The 21848-nt window shown below is 47.8% G+C and overlaps 1 protein-coding gene across 1 annotated transcript in view; it reads left to right on the top strand.

Annotated features, from left to right (window-relative positions):
* LOC143986889 (uncharacterized) overlaps positions 1 to 21848 on the top strand; it is a 211660-nt gene that overhangs the window by 116480 nt on the left and 73332 nt on the right. Inside the window, 6 exon segments of the mRNA XM_077485293.1 lie at positions 3470 to 3604; positions 3693 to 3816; positions 3933 to 4030; positions 4120 to 4341; positions 4952 to 5093; positions 19817 to 21039. Coding sequence (XP_077341419.1) covers positions 3470 to 3604; positions 3693 to 3816; positions 3933 to 4030; positions 4120 to 4341; positions 4952 to 5093; positions 19817 to 21039 — 1944 coding nt within the window.

The following is a 21848-nucleotide window of genomic DNA, read 5'->3' as shown; positions in this document are numbered from 1 at the left end:
GAAGAGGCGGAGCCCTGAGTGTGTATGAAGAGGCGGAGCTCTGAGTGTGTATGAAGAGACGGAGCTCTGAGTGTGTATGAAGAGGCAGAGCTATGATTCTGTATGAAGAGGCGGAGCTGTGAGTGTCTATGAAGAGGCGGAGCTCTGAGTGTGTATGAAGAGGCGGAGCCCTGAGTGTGTATGAAGAGGCGGAGCTGTGAGTGTGTATGAAGAGGCGGAGCCCTGAGTGTGTATGAAGAGGCGGAGCTGTGAGTGTGTATGAAGAAGCGGAGCTCTGAGTGTGTATGAAGAGGCGGAGCTGTGAGTGTGTATGAAGAGGCGGAGCTGTGAGTGTGTATGAAGAGGCGGAGCCCTGAGTGTGTATGAAGAGGCGGAGCCCTGAGTGTGTATGAAGAGGCGGAGCTGTGAGTGTGTATGAAGAGGCGGAGCCCTGAGTGTGTATGAAGAGGCAGAGCTCCTACTGGAACAGCAGTCGGAGGAGGAGGCGTCTAGGAGGGAGACTGACAGAAAGCTCAGCAGACTTGCAGAAGTGAGCGAGGAGGATCCGGCTCCTTTGCCATCGGAGGTGAGGAGAGTGTGAAGTGTGTTGGTGACTCTGGTAGATGAAAAGCTGGGAGTCATATTGGTCTGGTGAGTGGGGAAGAACTACTAAGGTGGTGCCCTCACCATCACGTGTGTAAGAGGAGGAAGAAGGCGTGGCTACACTACAGCTGCCACAGTTTGGAGCACCGAGAACTTTTACACGTAATTAATTGATTTTTGTTTTCTTTAAGCAAAATAGTTTGTTGAAGTAGATACAAAGTGGAAGCAGTGGACTTGCAGAGAACACTATATTGAGCACAAAATATTGTATGATTACATGAATTTGCACAGATTTTTCGTTTATTTAATATAGCAGCAAATATTATGAGACTAAAGAAGTAGGTGTAAAGTGGAAGCAGTGGACCTGCAGGGAACATCATCTTGAGCACAAAGCACTTTATGTTGTATATGAATTTGCACACGGATCAGTTTACTTCATTTATTGATAAACACCATAAGATCAGTGAAGTAGGTGTAAAGTGGAAGCAGTAGATCTGTAGAGAATATTATTTGAGCCCCTAGCACTTTATATATGAATGTCTCCACATATTTTAGTGTATTTGTGATGATTTACGTGCACACACAATAGGGCAGCGCTGTGACACATAATGCTCTTCTAGTTGATAAAGGGAATACTTACCTTTGTTACAGCAGCAGTCCGGTATAAGTTATTTCTGTAGGTATTTTGTAGATGTACGAGACATTTCCGCAGTTCCTCTAAGGTCCACAAGATGGTGATCTCACCTCTACCCAGACAGGAAGTCTCTATGGTAGACAGGAAGTGATGTCAAGTACAGATAGGAAGTTCCGGGTGAGAGGTGAGTCAGGAGGAAGTAGAGAGGAGACGTTGCTGGAAGTGGCAGCAGAGGAGGTAATAAGATCTTATTTTCTATTTACACCCAGTAACCCCCCGTCATGTCCGCCCTCTTCCTCCATAGTCACTGTGACGTCTTTTATCTCCAGCAGATGATGATACACACATATATAGTGTGGAAATGTAGAATAACCCCATATATTACTGTAGCACTGACCCCCGAAGGAGCTGCTGGTTAGATTTGGGCTTACCGTTACCTCCTCGTTGCATGTCTAGGGGGTGTCCTGTGGTAATTGGCCCAGTAACTTGAGAGACTGACGACAGATCCACTTAAATGGATTTTATTTGCAAAACGTAGACAATGAACAGTCTCTTAAATTGGGATCAGAGGATTGGGAAGGCAAGGTCAGGTACTCTTAGTGTCAAAGTCAAAACGTTGAAGAACCTACTTACTTTGACTGCAGCCAGAGTATAACCATTCGCAGCTGGATGAACACTCAGGTTGGACAGTCCTTCTCTCTCAAGGCCTAGCAGCCAACAAGGTGCTTATTCAGGAACAAGTCTCTGCCACAGACGTTGTAGAACACGTAGGAAACTAAACTTGAAGAACACTTGTAGGATACCGGGATCTTTCAGACAGCTTGGCGATATCCACAAGACCGGATTCTCTTGGGTACTTCAGCCCTTCCAGGCTCTTACTAAGAAACCAACCCATACGTGGTCTTCTTCTGAAGAGTCCTCCCCTGGAATGCTATAAAGTACACTGGGTCTCTCCCAAACCGGAGACGGCACCCAACCACCTCAGAATCCTCCTTTAGTTACCTTGCCTCGGGCTAGCCAGCCCAGAGACATCAAAATCGGGTGGATCCGCACCCCAGGCCATAGCCTCCCTGGGGGCTGGTCACCAGGACCATGAAGTCAGTACATCATTTTGGACCGGAACCCCGATCCAGGTGAAGTTTGCATCTTAAATACCCTCTCCCAGAAAACACAGCTAGAGTGCCACTCCCACTGGGCAGGGTCCGAGAGTTACTTAAGCACCTAGGAGAACGGAAGGAAACGATAAGCCCAAAAATAACCAGCAGCTCCTTAGGGAGTTAGTGCTACATTGGTATTCCCCATATACTGCTATAGAGGCGTCTGTTGGTTCTCAGGCACCACAAACTCTGTGGGACTACAGAGCCCAGTACACCCAGTCATCTACAGCCGGGGGGGTTTCTGAGTAAGTGCTGCCAGGTTACCCCAGGAGAACCAACCCCTCCCCCTGCTGTCATCCTCATACCCACATTGGGCTGCTGTTAAAGGAAAGAGAACAGGTTCCTCCCCCACAGCTCCCGACTCCACCAGCAGCATCCTCCTACTGCTATCCAATCCGACCTTTCTCTTACTGCAGAGAGTGACATCACTCCTGCTGCCGGAGATTGGAGCCTTGCAGCCGGAGTTCTGGCAATTATCCTGATTAGCCGGCAACTCCGACCAAAAGTCAGCAAGTTCCCCTTCCTGGACATCATGATGACCCGACAAGTCAAAGGAAGGATCATATTTACCATTGTTTGCAGATCTAAAACTGATCAAATCCAGTTCAGAAACTAAACAAACCCAACAGAGAAAAGGCAATTTCTGATCCGGCAGGCCAAGCGGGTCCCGGGACCTCAAAAGGGTTGTGAACATTAAACAGTCCTGACTAAATGTGTTCCCATGGGGGACAGTAGTTCTTAAAAGTACAGAAACCCTCCTATTACCCCCCTCACACCCAAATCCTATTATTGTGTGACCATTACCATCCAAATAATTATTACTTTCATTTCCCAAAGTTATCCGTCTACAAGGAGACCTGTATAGATCAAATGACGGCGCCAATGGGGATTGAGGAGGACCGGAGTCACATGACTGAGAAGATACTAAACCTCACCCTGGAGATCATCTACCTGCTGACCGGAGAGGTGAGGAGGATTCTGGGAGGTCACATGACATCACTCTTATCTCTATTAATAAAACACAGACCTGTCCGGAGAGGTGAGGAGGATTCTGGGATTCTAACAACATGATGTTCCTATTGGTTCCTCAATACAGAGATTTCCTCTTGTGAAGTCAGGTGATCATATGACCATCACAGTGCCTCCATGTGACTCCCTAAAACCCGAGAGACACAACATGGAGAAGATCCTAGAAGTCACCAAGAAGATGATGGAGCTGCTGACAGGAGAGGTGAGGAGGATTCTGGGAATTCTGGGACATTATCCAGTAACAGACAAGGGATGTGTCTGGATGGTGACTGTATCATTGTGTGTGTCAGGTTCCTATAAGGTGTCAGGATGTCACTGTCTATTTCTCCATGGAGGAGTGGGAGTATTTAGAAGGACACAAGGATCTCTACAAGGACGTCATGATGGACAATCAGCTGCCCCTCACATCACCGGGTAAGAGGAGACTTTATTGTAAAGGAGAGAGCAGTACGGAGGCTCCACCTAGATCCCCCATCATCTGATAAACACATAGAAACAATGTATTCAGTCAGTGTGTGTGTTTCCTACAGATGGATCCAGTAATGGGAACCCACCAGAGAGATGTCCCCGTCCTCTGTATTCCCAGGATTCCACACAGGAAGGTCACACCATCCCCCACCATCATCAGGTAGAGGAGGAACAATCACTGATAGTATCATTAGGATCTGTACATTATCTGCATTGTTACTATTGATGTCATTTTTATTATATATTCAGAGTGGAAACCTGAGAGATTCTAAAGTTGATATTAAAGAAGAGATAAAAAAGGAGGATGATGAGGATGGGGTGATGGAGGAGTGTCTAAAAGAACACAAAGATCTGTACCAGGACACCATGGTGGAATCATCCAGCTACAGAAACCCACCAGAGAGATGTCCCCGTCCTCTGTATTCCCGGGATTCCACACAGGAAGATCACACCATCCCCCACTGTTACAAGGTCGGTGTCATCTAGAACATGGAATCGTGTTCTAGAGGTGAAGTGTTAATTATTATTTTTTTATTTGATGTCTCAAGATAAAAGCTTAGAAACATGGATGTCTCCCTTGGGACTTTGAATGAGGTGTGCACAATTGGCTGATGAAATTGACAAATGTAAATACAGTAAAGTATTTATTACAGAAATAGTCACACATAAAGTAACATACAAAAGGCAAAGCCGATACAATATTGCATATAATTAAGGATTGCATTGCATTTAAAGTACATGAGTATACATGACACCCGACGCGTTTTCGTGAGACGTGGCTCGCTCTTCAGGGTTGGATGCATGTGGGATGTATCTGGAAATGAAAAATCAAAAAGTAATGTAACACATGAATAAATGGTAAGAGGGGCCTCACAGAAAAAAGGCAAGACCCCATACTCACCAGTCGGCACGGCCTAGGTGCCTGTGCCTATTGTGCACATCTGCCAAGGGCGACATGCATGTTGCTATTGTATTTCAAGGGATGGAGATGTGTTACTGGTGACACCATACCTACTTTTATTTACAAGATAAAAGCTTATGTCTTACAGCTGTTATTTTCAATCATTTTTTCTTGGTTTAGGGTGAAGAAAGGATAGATATAGAATTTGAGGTGAAATCAGAAGAAGAAGAGAGGTATGTGAGGGATGATCAGCAGTCTATGGAGGAGGATGGAATAACGGGGACATTTATAGAGGAGGACACTCCTACAGAGATCAGCACAGGTGGGTCATTAACACTAAATACATTCCTCCCCCCATACTGCTCACTGATTGGTCCAGAGTAGGGCGGGGACTGGATGATATCAGCCTGTAATCCCCTGGTCACTTTCCTGAGCTGTGTTCCCCGTCCTGTATTCCTGGATTTCTCTCCGATAATCTTCCTTCTCTGTGCTGCCGACACAATTTATGTATCTAGACTGGATTTATGGAGATTCTGGGGTTCACCTGGCAGGAGAATGTTTGTTGATTTTCACCATAGACGTTACTAGACCTAGCACCTGAGGTATGTACTTTGGGTTTTCCTCCCCATACCCGGGTCTAGTAAGATCTCTGATGGTACAATTCTCCCAGGATTAAGTTCTCTGTTGTCTGCTGGCTGTGTCGGGTGGAGGGATATGTCTGTATAGTCTCAGACCCAAGTCACTGAGTGCAGTCTCAGGAGATGGGGGGCAGCGGTGTGGGACCTCTGCAACTTGTCTCAGTTAGGTAAACCGTTAACCTTCCACTGATTATTGAATAAAAATATTATGAGTCCTGACCCTTAGGGATGGGCAGGCGGTTCGGGCCGAGCATAAGTTCAGCCCGAACATCACAGTTCGCGGAACACTCAGATTTTCTATGCTCTCAGTGGGATGATCGCCCGCTGGGCACACAGTCAATAGGTTGTTAAGGATCGAGACTGGGATACTGGCCACTGCGTCCTTAACAACGGATGAGTCGAATGAAGGAATGAAAAGAAAAAACATCACAGGATAAGTCGGCAATAAAAGAAAAAAGGTTTGGGGACCCCCCAATCCATACCAGACCCTTATCCAAGCATGCAGCCTTGCAGGCCAGGAAAGGGGGAGGCAAGCAAGCGGCTCCTTAACCATACCACATGCCCTCAACATGTGGGGGTACTTTAAGGCACCCCCGACCCCAAAGCGCCTTGTTCCCATGTTGATGGGGGGCAAGGGCCTCTTCCCCACAACCCTGGGCAGTGGTTGTGGGGGTCTGTGGACAGGGGGCTTATCAGAATATGGAACCCTCTTTAACCCTCTTTAATCCAGCCCCCCCCCCCCCCATGTGAATGCATATTACCTCTGCCCATTCACCCAGTAAAAACCAGTGTGGTGTAAAAAAAAAAAAAAAAGAGCCAGTTTTTGACAAACCCATTATTAAAAAATAAAAAAAATAATGTCCCCTGAATTCAATCCATCATCAAATATGACACTTGCGGCACCGAACCCCCCCCCCCAAAAAAAATAAATAAAACGCTCCACCCACGGTGAAGGCTGACTTCTGACTGCCTGTTCCGCCATCTGACAGTTCTTAAAGAGGGATTCCGCCCAAAAAAAAAATATTAAAAGCCAGCAGCTATAAATACTACAGCTGCTGACTGCTGACTTTTAATAAATGGACACTCACCTGTCCCGGGGTCCAGCGATGCCGAGGCCGATCGACCGCTCGGGCCTCGGCTGCTGCCGCCGCCATTCGAGGTGAGGGAATCAGGAAGTAAAGCGAATCGGCTTCACTTCCCGGTTCCCTACTGCGCATGCGCGAGCGGCGCCGCGCAATAGGAAATCTCCGTGCTGTCACTGGGACCCGTGTGTGTCCCAGCAGACAGCGCGGCAGGGCAGGAAATGGCGTAGACTCCCGTGGGAGTCTATGCCCGGAAGTGGGTGAAAATACCTGTCTTTGACAGGTATCTCCACCCCCCTCCCCCCTGAAAGGTGTCAATTGTGACACCGGAGGGGGGGTTCCGATCAGTGGAGGTTCCACTTTAGGGTGGAATCCCGCTTTAAATAGGTAAGGGACAGAGCCACCCGGTGATGTCACCAGGTGGACCCTTCCCCTTACTCATGTAAGAACTGTCAGAGGGAGGAGCAGGCAGTCGGAGGTAAGCCTTCATCGTGGGTGAAGTGTTTATTTAAAAAAAAATTGGGGTCCGGTTGTGCAGCCGGCGTCATGATTGATGATGGCTCTACAATGGGGGACATTGCTTTTTCATTTTTTAATAAAGGACTTGTCTAAAACTTGCTACTGTGTTTTGTACACTACACGTTTTTTTTTTTTTTTTTTTTTGGTTGAATGGGTAGGGGAACAGTATACCCGATATTCATTATTGATTCACATTGGGGGAGCTAGCATTTCAGGGCCCCCTTGTTAAAGGGGCTTCCAGATGCTGATAAGCCTCCTGCCCGCAGACCTCCACAACCACCTCCCCAGGGATGTGAGGAAAAGGCCCTTGCCCCCATCAACATGGGGACAAGGTGCTTTGGGATGGGGATGGGGGGGGGCTGCAGAGCCACCCCTGCCCAAAGCACCCTCCCATGTTGTGAGCATGTTGCCTGGTATGGTTCGGTGGGGTGCTCACTCATCCCCCTTTCCTAGCCTGCCAGGCTGCATGCTCGGTTTTTTCTTTTACATTTTGACATGGGGTTCCCTTTAAAATCCATACCAGACCCAAAGGCCCTGAAATGGATTGGGGGGGATCCTCACGCTGTTTTTTTCTTTTTTTTTAGTGTTGAAAATATTTTTATTGGTGCTTTTCAAGAGAAAACAGTAAACATCATGAGATAAATGTAAGCAAAGAACAGTAACAGAAATACATTTACGGGAGGCCAGTCAACGACTATCGTCCATAGCTGGTCCCCGTCAGTAAGCTTGGAGAATTGGGAAGAGAGCCTATTCTCTGATCCATGAGGTCATACTAGTGAGAGATGCTCATGGGTTACTACATGAGGCAATGTGTAAACAATAGCATAAAGGAGACAGAGAGAAAAGAGAGGAAAGAGAAGAACAAAACAAAGAAGGAACAAGGTGGTAGAGGGGTGAACTGAACAGCAGGGAGGGAGGAGAGTAGAGGGAGGGGGAGAGGGGGGAGGATTATGGATAAGGGGGTAGGGTAAGAGGGAGCCCAGAGTGTCCCTATGCGTTCGAGATTTTGTTCAACAAAGTGTCAGAGGAGTAGAAGCGGAGCCAGATCGACCATTGAGTTATAAATTTGGTGTAGGTGTCATTGTCCAGTGCCAGCATCTCCTCCATTCTCATGGTATCATTCATAATTGATACCCACCGTGACAATGGGGGGAGTGTTCTTCGTCTTCCAGTAAGCAGGTATCAGTTGCCTAGCAGAGGACATAAAGAAGCGAAGCAATGTTTGCCTCTGCGATTTAAAGCGGGAGTCTGCCCGGAGTTCCCCCGTTTTTTGTTTTTTTTTTTAAAAGCCAGCAGCTACAAATACTGCAGCTGCTGACTTTTAAAATAGTGACACTTACCTGTCCAGCGCGCCCGCGATGTCGGCACCCGAAGCCGATCTCTCGATCGTCTCTCGAGTGCTGCCGCCGCCATCTTGGGTATTGGAATCAGGAAGTGGAGCCTTTCGGCTTCATTTCCCGGTTCCCTACTGCGCATGCGCGAGTCGCGCAATAAGGATGGACCCGCTGCCTCTGGGATCTGTGTGTTTCCCAGCAGGCAGCGGGGGACTTTCGGAAAGGGGCGTAATCTACGCCCCTTTCCGCAGAGAGCTATCCCGGAAGTGGGTGCAGATACCTGTACTGTACAGGTACCGGCACCCCCCTCCCCCCTGAAAGGTGCTAATTGTGGCGCCGGAGGGGGGGAGGATTCCAATGAGCGGAAGGTCCACTTTAGGGTGTACCTCCGCTTTAATAGACCCGGGCAGTATAGAGAGTAATGCAATTTTAGGATAGATAGGAACCGGTCTATCAGCTATAAGATTATAACATTCAAAAACCTGTGTCCAGAAAGGGCAGATCCTCTCACAGTCCCGCCAGACATGTATATAAGTTCCGACTGAGGTTTAACAGCGCCAGCAAGTGGCTGTTGCAGACGGGAAGATTTTTTTGTAAAGTTGCAGGGTCTCTGTACCATCTGGACAAGAGCTTGTAGTTCTTTTCTTGAGAGTAGCAGGAGATGGTTGACTTATGCGTAAAGTAAAAAGAGGTTTGCCATTCCGGCACAGAGATGTCTTCACCCAAGTCCGCAGACCACATCCTAGTGTAACGCGGGAGTTGATCATGTGCTAAAGTCTGCAGTAGGTTATATAAGGAGGAAAGGAGGTGTTTGGGAGTTTCTGGAAGCGAACATAGTTCCTCAAAGTTGGTAAGCTTGCGATGTATTTGAGAGGAGGAGTGTAGGCGTTTGGTAAATGTGGATACGTGTAAGGCTGTGAGCCAGTCTCCAGAGCCTGCCGGAGGGACCGGAGTCCCCTGAGAAGAGTGTACAAATGTGTAAGCTTGTGGCCACTCCGTGCATTTAAAGGACCCTAGGGAGGCTGCCCCTGTACCCTGTGGTAGAGCAGGATGGTCAAAAAGGGACGTCGGGGGCTTGGGTCAGAGGAGAGGGTGGTGTTCAGTCCTTTCTTATACCATAGCTTCAAGGAGGCCAAAGTCAGTGGGGATAAGGATGTCAAGCGAGTGTAGTCTTGTTTGTAACCCCATAAAAGAGCCCGGAGGTCTACAGGAGAAAGGTCCTGTTCAACGGTCACCGAGGCCTTGCAGGGAGGGCGGGGGAACCATTCTATGATGCGAGCCATATGAGCGGCTGTATGGTAAGTCTCAAAATCAGGGAGACCTCTTCCTCCCATAGTCTTCGGTAGCGTAAGCAGTTTAAATTTAACTCTGGGAAGTCCCCGGTTCCACAGGAGTCTGGTGGCTAGCGAGGGAGGTAAAAAATGATTTGGGGACGTGGATGGGAACCGTTTAAAATAAATACAGGAACTTGGGTAGGGTGTCCATTTTTAGGATATTGATCCTTCCGAACCATGGCAAGGAAGACCCACCCCACTCCTCAAGGTCTTTCCGTATTCGGGAGAGTAGAGGAATATAATTTAGGGAGAACAAATTAGCTAGATTTGAGGGTATAATGATCCCTAAGTAAGAGATCCCCTTGGTCTGCCATCTAAATGAGAAATTAGATTTTAGGAGGGACAGGGTGGAGGGACAGAGGGATATGTTAACGGCTTCCATCTTAGTTATATTAATCTTTTTTTTATCAAATTCTTTTTATTAATTTTATGCAAAACATACAAAACATTGGACGTGCCTATGACACATCCAGAGGCCAACGGCCAAAACTAACTAACAGCAACAACTAACTAGCCCGAGCAGACCCCTCACCCCCCTCCCCCCCCCCCCAACCTAGAGTCACAGCTCGACCGGCACCCTTATATCATCTCTTATAGATGTAAATGTAATGCCTGAAACTTACGATAAGGTAATACAGTAACAGAATACCCGACAGGACATTCCCACTCACATGCCTAAAGTATCAACAGTTCACATTAGCAAATACTTCCCTTCAGTTCAGGTTTCCCGTTTCTCCTAACCCGACCGCCCCCATGCTATATATTATCAACCCACAGTGGTGTTGGCATTAAGCCAGGAGTGCCAGACCTTATCAAATTTCTTCATACACCCTCTGGCCTCATAGGTACGCTTGTAATAAGGTAACATCGTGTTTACTAAATTTTTCCAAAAGGAAACCGTCGGGGCCCTTGTTTTCTTCCAGTGTAAAAGAATGGACTTTCTACCATAGAACAAGAGGATACTCAGCATTGTGCGCATGGCCCGTGAAGGCACCACCTCGTCAACCAGGCCAAACAGGCATACTCTAATAGTCTTAGGAATAGGTACTTGAATCAGTTCAAAGATGCACAGAGTTATATCTTCCCAAAAACCCTGTACAAGTGTACAGTCCCAAAAAATATGGTTAGCATCCGCCGGGGAGTGAGAGCACCGCCAGCATTCCGAGGAGATGTTAGGAAAAATCTTACCCAATCGGGCCGGAGTATAATAGCTTCTGTGCAGAAATTTGAACTGGATCAGTCTGTCCCTAGCGGACACCAGATGTTGAAATGGCTGGACCCACAGATCATCCCAGTCCTCCACTTGGGCATCCGGAACCTCAGTTGCCCACCGCTCCCTACATTTTGCTACAGCCTGAGGCGTGATCTGAAACATTTCCCTATAGGTCACTGAAAGAGGTTTGACCAAGTCCACCCCCAACAACAACCTCTCCAAAGCTGATGGTACAGACCCCACCCTCATCTCCCGAAACTGTGTTTGAAAGGCATGTCTAATCTGTAGAAACCGGAACAAGTAACTATTTGGCAGGCCGTGCCTAGTCTGCAATTGGGGAAAGGTCTGTAGCTCCCCATCTCTGGTAATATCCCCCACAGTCTTAATACCTGCCACCACCCATAACATGGGATCTGGGAGGTTATAAAAATGTGGCAAGGTCGGGTTCATCCACAAGGGAGTGGAAGGGGACACCCCCCTATAACTGGGACACGTTAATTTAACCGCTACACCCCATGCTCTGATAGTAGCTTTCATGGACAGTTATATTAATCTTAAAGTTACTATGGGTGCCAAAACGTTGAAATTCTCTGAGCAGGGATGGTAGTGAGATGTGTGGATTCTGGATATACACAAGGAGGTCATCGGCGTATAGGGAGAGTTTGTGATGTGCAGATGGAGTTTGAATACCGAAAATGGAGGGGTTTTGACGTATGGCGCAGGCCAGCTGTTCAATGATGATGACAAAGAGGAGGGGGGACAGGGTGCAGCCCTGCCTGGTGCCATTTGCAATGTCAAAGGGAGCCGATGTGGTACCGTTGACTAGGACCGTAGCTGAGGGTCGGGAATATAGGGACATAACTTTAGAGATGAAGGGAGCTCCGAGGCCAAGCTGTTCTAGGGACAGCTGTAGAAACCTCCAGCTGACCCTATCGAAGGCCTTTTCAGCGTCGAAAGATAAAAGGCAAGCTTTCAGGCCTTTATGTTGGATCAGGGATATAAGGTGTATCGTCTTGGAGGTGTTGTCCCTTGCCTCTCTGCCAGGGACAAACCCCACTTGATCATTATGGATAATTTTAGGTAGGAGAGGGGATAAACGGGTAGCCAGAACTTTTGCGAATAACTTAACATCTATGTTGAGTAGGGAGATGGGCCGATAGCTGCTACACTGGGATGAGTCCTTGCCTGGTTTAGGGATAATAGAGATGTTGGCAGATAAAGATTCCTTGGAGGGGAGGCTAAAACTGTCTACCGAGTTAAAGGCCTTTGTCAGAAGGGGTGCAAGTTGGGGGGCAAAAGTTTTGTAGAACCGGGGTGTAAAGCCGTCAGGACCCGGGCATTTTCCCACTTTAAGGGCTTTGATGGCCTGTAAAAATTCAGAGGTAATCAGGGGCTCATCGAGGGCTGTCGCGTCCGCTTTGTCAACAGTAGGTAAGGCAGTCTCCATAATATAATCCTGTGTGGGGTCGGGAGAGGACCAATCGGAAAGGGTTGCGCGCGGGAGGTTATATAGCTGTGAGTAGTATTGCCTGAAGGATGCAGATATCCCAGAGGTGTTAAATGTTTTCGTCTGATCCGGTTGAACGATAAAGGGGATAGAATGTCGCTGGGGTCTAGGGTGAATGATCCTAGCCAGGTGCTTACCGCATTTATTCGCTAGTGAGTAGAAGTGGTTTCGCGCTTTATCCCTGGCGATTAAGGAGTGCGCGTCTAGGAGCTGGAGTAGGTCTCTGCGGGCATTGGAAAGCTGAACAAAAATAGCAGGGTCTAGTTCTTTTTTGTGAAGGGGTTCGAGGTCCGCTATTGTAGTAAGGAGTTTGCGTATGTCATTTGCTCGGGCCTTCTTAAGGCGAGAACCGTGTTGTATAAGGGTACCCCTGATCACACATTTGAGTGTGTCCCATTGGTTCAAAGGGGAAGTCGTGTCAGCTGAGTGGTCACCTATAAAGTCTTTAATGGCTTTAGAGACATCCGCTACGCACACAATGTCCCGTAGCAGGTTGTCGTTAAGTCTCCAGCTGGCCCCCCGGCGGGTAGCAGGGGGGCGGACTAGAGTCAGATAGACGGGGGCATGGTCGGACCACAGTATGTTACCGATCGATGTTTGGAGAGGTGTGTCTAGAAGTGATTGCGATATGAGAAAGTGGTCTAATCTACTGTAGGAGTTGTGTGCAACTGAAAAATAACTGTAATCCCTATCCGTGGGATGCTGGACTCGCCAGGCATCCACCAGATGGGAGGAATGTAAGAGTGATTTGATACGTGTCAAGGTGGAGTAAGGAACAGAAGACTTACCCGAGGATGTGTCTGTGGATGGGGATAGGACAATATTGAGATCACCTCCAATAATGAAAGCTGACCCTCCAAAGGAGGATAGTCTGGTGAGGACCGAAGAGAGGAACCGAGCCTGGCCCACATTCGGCACGTAGATGTTGGCCACTGTGAAAAGAAAATCGTTTAGTTTCAGTTTCAGAAACACGTAACGACCCAAGTCGTCTATGAGAGAGTCTATAACCTCCGAGTTAAAAGATTTATGAAAGGCAACAGATACCCCTTTAGATTTGGCCTGAGGATTAACACTGTGGAACCATTGTGAGTAATACCTATTGCGCAGGATTGGAATTGCTCCTACGCGAAAGTGCGTTTCTTGGAGCAGCAGAAGTTTCGTGCGCTTTTTGTGAAAATGGTAGAGCGTCTGGCTCCGCTTCTCAGGTGTGTTGAAACCTCTACAGTTAAAGGAGGCGAAGGTCATTGAACCGTCACTAGCAATGGGGGGGGTCAGAATCAGTGTGATAAGTGACACTATGGGTGAACCCTGTTGGGGTAGAGAACAGGAATAGAATTTGGTCATGGGGGATAAGGGAGGGGGGAAAGGGTGGGAGGGCATAGGTAACGAGAAGACGGAAGGGAGAAAAAAAGTAAGAAGAGAGAGAAAAGACAGTATAATAACCTTGTGTAGGAAGTACCAACAATTATAGGCATGGCCCCATGCTCCCATTACAACAAATAGGGGTACAAGTAACATAGTGTTTGTAAGCATCAATTGTGGGAGATGGGCCCAATAAGTCAGGCAGAAAAAAGGAGTAGTCAAGACAAAAACAAAAAAGGCCACTAGGTGGCTCCAAAAGGCAAGTAGTAGGGAGAAAAAAAGTGGGGTGCAAAAAAAAACCCGTGGGGGGGGGGGGGTGCGAAGCAAAATCACAGAGCCGGGCAGCTCCCAACACCCCGGCCCCACGTGTAGATCAAAATCAGTTGCGACCTAAAGAGTGAACCAAATAACATAATAATGAAAATTATCTTAGCGGTCATCAATAAATGCATTTGTAAACCGGCATAAAATAGATAACATCTATGCATCATAGGGGATAAGGATATGCAACAGGCCCTATGAAGGGATCAGACTAAATATAGCAATAACTGTAAAATATGGCAAGGGCAACACAGAGGGGGCCGTTGCAGGTAGTGGAGTGCAAGGACAAGTCCTGAAATCCGTACATTAATAATCAAAAAAGTTATAGCGGAGCACTCCAACTGTAGGGATAGGGAAGGGGGGGCACAGCAACAGAGGGCATGTAAGATACACAAAAAACCTGTAAACAAGAAGGTTAATCAGCAGGTGAGCTATCTGACCCATACGGGTCCAAGCACATCACAGGGGAGGACCCCAGTGGTGGGAAGAAAAAATAGGTCTGGGGAGGCCCACTGGATCGTGTCAGTCATTGGGGTCCTGATGCTGTGGAGACCGAGGGGTGTGCTTGCGACCTTGCTTCTGCCATTGCTGGGTGTAGGGTAGACCTGGGGTGTTAAGTGCAAACGGCCAGTTGGGTAGTGCGACTTGAGGCAGTTCAAGCGTACTGAGGAATGTAGGCAGGTCTCCCAATGTACGAAATATGGCGGTTTTACCCACATGGTGTACTCGAAGATGGAACGGGAAAAGCCATTGGTATTTGATCTGCCTTGATTGTAGGAGTTGCGTGAGGGGTCTCAGGGATTTCCGCATCGCCAGTGTTTGGCGGGAGAGATCAGGAAGGAGCATGACGGGTGTTTCATTAAAGAGAATCGACTGCTGAGTGCTGGCGGCCCTCATGATGTTCTCCTTTATTTTGTGGAAATGGACACGGCACAAGGTGTCACGTACAAAGGAGGGGTCAGGGGTGCGGGGACCCGGGGTACGGTGCACTCGGTCCAGTTTGATCGGGTCATCTTTGGGGCGTTGGAGTAGTTGGTTGAAGATAGCCGTTACAGCTGCAGGTAGATCCTTGGGGTCAACCGACTCGGGTATCCCCCGTATGTTGTTGCGGCGACTACGGTTTCCGAGGTCGTCCTGCTGGTATGAGAGTTGCTGGAGCATGACTGTGTGGGTATTGAGGATCCGATCATGTGATTGTACAGTGTCCCGCAGGCCATCTACTGTGTTCTCCACATCTTCAAAGCGTACCCCCACATCTTTTCTCAAGTCAGAGATCTCTTTCCTATAAGTTTCCTCAACCCTGTGCACACAGTGTTCAAAGTCAGCTTTAGTGGGTAGAAACCTCATGTAGCCGTGCAGGGATCTGATCTGCGATTCCATGTCCCACCCATCCCCCAATCCTAGGGAGGCATTAGATCGGCTTCTGGTAAGCCTGGGGGAGAGGGCAGCGTCCTCAGGGTGTGAGAGCAGGCTGTGGGAGCGCACCTGAGAGTGCAGAGCCGATTCAGAGCGCGCCGGGGATGGAGGGGCCGGCGCCATTTTGGATTCTGGTCTGCGCTGTGAAGACAGCCTACCATGGCCGAAATAATCATCCAGATCCCCTCCTGAACGATGTCCACTGCCGCCCTTATGTGCCTTGGGCTTGTTTTTCCCCATGGAGCTGTGTTTGGTCCGGTTTACTGTCCGAAATGAGGTCCGCTGAGCCGGGGGAGCTGGGAGCTGAGTGTAGGCCCGTCTCACCTCTCCATGTGTCGGGCCATGCCCTTAGAAGTAGAAGTTTAGATCATTTAGTAGGGTCTTGCATACGGCAAGATGTGGCCATACAGTTACAATCATGAGAGAGTTCAAGGTGACACCCACCGGAGTAATTCTGGGAGGTATACTGGCTTATTATCTGAGATGATTGACAGTTTATCCAGGTAGAAGCAATGTAAATTTGTCAGGCTCCTGCTGCAATAGGGTGAATGAGTATACAATGAGAGCCAGATTAAAGTTTGTAAGCAAAGGGAATATGAGGCTGCAGGGGACGCTTGTAGTGTGGATGCCTGGAGTAGTAGGCCAGGAGAGCAAGCCGAAGGTTACAGTCAAATGCTGATTGAGAACAGCAATTAAATGATCAGCAGAGCAAGCCTCTGTGAGGAGGGGGTGGGAAGGTAGCCAGGCCAGTGTAATAAGGCAATCTGTGGCCGCAATTGTAGGCCGGAGCGGCCGTGGAGCGCGTTCCCGGGCAGCAGCTGTAGGAAACTCCGGGGACTCCTAGGCCTCAGTAGGCCGCGGACTCCCCGAGGGCCGCGGAGGTCCGGAACTGCCCCAAACGAGACCCGGGCGAGAGGGAAGATGAAGGGAGGGGACCGATGGCAGCCCCTTACCTCTCCCGCCGGCGTGGCTCCTGTGTCTCCTGGCGGTCCCGGAGGCCAAAGATGGCGGCGGCTGGAGGGGATCACAGCGGCAAACTCGGGCGGCTGTGGGTCCTATGTCGGTGGAATAAGCGTCCGGTACCCTGCAGCGGCACGATGCGGTCCGGTTAGTGCGATCCAGGAAGGCGGATTATGTGCGGTGGTGGGTGGATGGCGACGGATAGCTCAGTGGGTGGCTGGAGCTCTCAGCTAGACGTCCGTCGCCATTCGCGTCAGGCCACGCCCCCCTTTCTTCTTTTTTTTTTTTTAAACGTGCGTGTATTACCGGCAATGGCTTGCAGCCAGGAAAATCTATTTAAATATCTTTTTTTTTTTTCTTTTACATATATCAATTTTGCTGCAGCAGGTTCTATACACATTACAGATGTGCCACTTTACAGGCAGACCGCCAGACACTATATTTAAAGTAATTTTTCTTTTTTACTGTTTCACTTTAGGCATCATTAAAAATCACTGTTCCTTTAAAAATTATGTTTTTTTCAAAGAGGTTTGCATTGATACATGTTCCCCAGGGCAGTACCCAGGTCCCCATACACTTTTTATGGTCAATTACTTGCATATAAGCCCTCAAAATGGGGACACTTGATTTTCGAGTTCGGGTCTCATAGACTTTAATAGAGTTTGCGGCTCGGGTCTGAACTTTTAACATATTCGGGAGTTCTGGTGTGAACCAAACCAAGGGGTGTTTGGCCCATCACTACTTACACTGTATAATTGATATTGTACTTTATATATTTGTCACCTTTACATTGTGTATAATGTATGTTGCACATTACATAGAACTCGCCTCTGCCCATCATTCTAGATTTTGTACATTTAATAGTACTGAACCCTGTACTATATATTCTTTTGTATACTCTATAATCCTGACCCCTGAACTATATACTATATATCAGGCCTCAAAATTTCAAGTCCTAAGCTACTAGCCAGGCCTCAAGGGTTACCCCGCCCCTAATTCCACCCCTAAACACGCCCTCATAAATGATCTCATGAAATTACAATTAAATGTTTTATGTGGAATGAAGTTATAAAAATAAATATTAACAACAACTTTATCCGTGCCCAAAAATGCAACCTGCCCGTGCCCGCCAGTGCAGCCTGCGTCCACCAATGCAGCCTGCGTCCGCCAATGCAGCCTGCGTCCGCCAATGCAGCCTGCGTCCGCCAATGCAGCCTGCGTCTGCCAATGCAGCCTGCGTCCGCCAGTGCAGCCTGCGTCCGCCAGTGCAGCCTGCGCGCGCCAGTGCAGCCTGCGTCCGCCAGTGCAGCCTGTGTCGCTAATGCAGCCTGCGTCTGCCAGTGCAGCCTGTGTCCCCAATGCAGCCTGTTTCTGCCCATAAAGCCTGTGTCCCCAATGCAGCCTGTTTCTGCCCATACAGCCTGTGTCCCCAATGCAGCCTGTTTCTGCCCATACAGCCTGTGTCCTCAGTGCAGCCTACCTGTGCAGGGGAAGAGAGAGGTGAGCCGCCGCCTGGTTTATCAGAGCGCCAGGAAACATAACGGCTTTTATTTCAATAGCTGTGTGTTCACACGCCGTCATATACAGCCCCTCTCTCTTATCCGGGGGAACTTTGATAGACAGATCACCCGTCCCAGGATTGGTGATCTATCAAAGTGCCCGCACAAATAGGAGGAGCTGTATATGACGCCGCGCAGAGGGGAACACACAGCTATTGAAATGAAAGCTGTTATGTTCCCTGGCACTCTGATAAACCAGGCGGTGGCTCTCCTCTCTCTTCCCCTACAATCACTAGGAGAATGGCTCCTGTACAACCCAGGCTGCCAGCGGTCCCCCCCCCCCCCCCCCGCATGCTCCCAGGCAGCTCACACTAGCCAGCTCTCAAAATCCACTCGCAAAATGCAAGCAGGCGAGTGGAGTTTTTGAGATCTGCTCTATATTGTACATTACATGGTCCTGACCCCTGCACTATATACTCTGTTGTACATAACATAGTGTTGCATTGTCAGGAACCATGAATCAGAAGGAGACAGAAAATGCTGTAAAAAATCACACCTTTTTAATATAATTGTAAAAATGGTACAGAACAAGCCAGTAAATCAGGAAGCCAGAGATCAGCGTAGTGGGAGGCAGAAGACAGGATCAGGGACCAGGAGGGACGTCAGCCGGGCAAAGCATTTAACAGGAACACAGCACAGAATCTCCAGATATGTTGACCAAGGCGAAGGCAGGAAAGGAATGAACAAGGCAATTTAAATGGAAAGAAGGGGCTGTCTGTAAGCTGGACTGACGAGCAGGAGATGATCACCAGGTGAGCCACTGTGGAATGTTGAATGCTGGCAACTATCTGACAGCTGAGCAGCCTGAGCACAGAGAAGGGAGTTGTTGAAAGCCCAGGCCTGACAGTCCTCACCCCTGCACTATATACTCTGGGGGAAATAGTGAAAAATCGCATAGTGAAATATCAGATTCTATGTTTTATTGGCAAAGCTTGATTGAACAAGCTGATTAGGAAGCTGGTTATAAGCTGATTGGCTACCATACACAGCTGCACCTGATTCTGTTTGCACCAGGTTTACTAATTCTACCCCTCTGTGTTGTATGTTACATAGTCCTGACTATTGCCCTGTATACCATACTCTATATTGTACTGTATTTTACTTAGTTCTTACACCTGCATTATATACTTTATGTTGTACATTACATACTCCTGACCGCTGGACGATATAAGCTACGTTGTACATTACATAATGCTGCTGACCCCTGCACTATATACTTTGTTTTTTACATTTCTATAGTCCTGACCCCTGCACTATATAATCTGTTGTATGTTACATTGTCCTTACTGATGCAATATATGCTCTATATTGTACATTACATAGTACTGACCCCTGCACTATATATGCTATGCTGTACATACAATAACCCAATGATGGTGGTCTTCAGGATCAGTCCAATCTTCATCTTGGTTGTTCTCCCCCCATCCTCACTCTCTGACCTCTGGTGGGGCTCAGCCCCGCTGTTATTCATGACTAAATCATGGACTAAATAAGGAAGTGCAGGACTTCTTGTGTTGGGAAGATGGCAATGAGTGATAGAGGGGGAGGGGACACTCGTCCTATAATCCCCTCATCACTGTCACTCCTATAAAAGACAGTTCTCGTTGTTTCCTCACTCTCTGACTAAGGTCCATGAATAAAGAAATGATCTGGTAGGAGATCAGAGGACCCATTTACTAGTTACCTTGAGGGGGGAATTGTAAGATCCTCAGAGACAAAGCTGCCTGATGTGGGTGGAGTCCTGGTTTAGGGGAACCAATCAGCTCATGTCTAGTAATAATCTTTGTATTTCTATTTTAGTAGATGGACGGGAGATGAGGAAAACCTCAGAGGATTGTCTCACTTTGTCTCCAGACTGTAAAGTAGAAGATGAGGACATCACACAGTATAGTCCAGGAGAAAACCCGACTACCTCAAATGTCCATCCGGCACCACACAGTGTAGATGGACCATCGTATTCCTCTTATCCTGAGGAACCTCAGACTGTGAGGGACGGTGCCGTCCTTCCAACAGAGAAGAGCTTTTCCTGTACTGAGTGCGGGAAGTGTTTCCATTTTAAATCCCGTCTTAATGTGCATAAAAGATCTCACACAGGGGAAAAACCATATTCCTGTCCTGAGTGCGGGAAATGTTTTTCACACAAGTACAATCTTCAAACACATCAGAGATCTCACACAGGTGAGAAGCCTTATTCCTGTCCTGAGTGCGAGAAATGTTTTTCTGTGAAGTCCCATGTTTACAGACATCAGATTTCCCACATGGAGAAAAAGCCGTATTCCTGCTCTGAGTGCGGGAAATGTTTTTCACAGAAGTCAAATCTTTACAGCCATCAGAGATTGCACACCAGAGAGGAGTGGTATTCTTGTCCTGAGTGCGGGAAATATTTTTTAGACAAGTCCAGTGTTTACAGACATCGGAGATCTCACACGGGGGAGAAGCCGTATTCCTGTACTGAGTGTGGGAAATGTTTTTCTCAGAAGTCCAATCTTAACAGCCATCAGAGATTGCACACAGGGCAGAAAACATATTCCTGTCCTGAGTGCGGGAAATGTTTTTCATTAAAGTCACAACTTTACACACATCAGAGATCTCACACAGGGGAAAAGCCGTATTCCTGTCCTGAGTGTGGGAAATGTTTTTCACAGAAGTCCCATCTTTACACACATCATAGATTACACACGGGGGAAAAGCCATATTCCTGTTCTGAATGCGGTAAATCTTTTTCAGACAAGTCCAGTCTTTACAGACATCAGAGATTACACACGGGGGAGAAGCCGTATTCCTGTCCCGAGTGTGGGAAATGTTTTTCACAGAAGTCCAGTCTTTACAAACATCAGAGAACTCACACAGGAGAGAAGCCGTATTCTTGTCCTGAGTGCGGGAAATGTTTTGTTGAAAAATCAAAACTTGTCAAACATCAGAGATCTCACACGGGGGAGAAGCCAATTTCCTGTCCCGAGTGAGAGAATTGTTCCTCACTGAAGTCCTGTCTTCCTGTACATCAGGGATCCCACACAACCCTTGAGGTGTATTAGTGCCTTGAGTGTGGGAAATGTCTTCTATATGAATGTTGCTGGATATCACAGCTCTCATGTGGGGAAGAAGCACACCCTGATATACACCTCAGATATACTCCATGGCTGATCTTCATCATGTAAGAAACAGTTGATAAGGAGATCAGAGATCACCAAAGACATGGATGAAGTGTTGTACCGTGTTGCCCATTGATAGCAGGAGAAAAATAAAAATGGAGTCATTACCTTTCATTGGCTGAGTACATTTTGTGGTGTAAGCTTTCACAAACACTTAGACCCCGTACACACTATACAACTTTTGTTGTCTGATTTCCTTTAGATTTACCAAAACCATGTAGTGCAAGGGCCTGCCTGATTGACTACAAATTGAAACTCTAAGCCCTTGTACACACGGTCGGACATTCCGACGGAAAATGTCCGATCGGACCACGTTGTCGGATAAACTGACCGTATGTGGGCTCCATCTGACTTTTTCCGTCGGAATGTCCGACCAACGAAGTTTGAGAGCTGGATATAAAATTTACCGACAACATGATCCTATCGGACTTTGTAGAGAATTGTATCGGAATCATTTGTAGGAAAAACAAAATGCGAGGTAGTATCGTCATTTTCAAAATATTTGTTCGCCCCACCCAGGTAAAAAGGGATTTGTCCCAAGTGGACAAATCCGTTGAAATCTTCTGCATTAGGGGCAAATAGTTGTGTGCATACAGGGAGTCAGTACCATCCATGAACTGGACACCTAGATATTTGAAGGAGGGGGCAGTCCACCTGAATGGAAATGAGCCCTTCAAGGT

The sequence above is a fragment of the Lithobates pipiens genome, unplaced genomic scaffold (genome assembly GCF_037356315.1).
Source record: "Lithobates pipiens isolate NorthernLeopardFrog02 unplaced genomic scaffold, aLitPip1_a1.2 Scaffold_18, whole genome shotgun sequence".
Taxonomy (NCBI): Eukaryota; Metazoa; Chordata; class Amphibia; order Anura; family Ranidae; genus Lithobates; species Lithobates pipiens.
The sequence above is the reverse complement of the archived record's forward strand: the minus strand, read 5'-3'. Positions and strand labels throughout refer to the sequence as shown.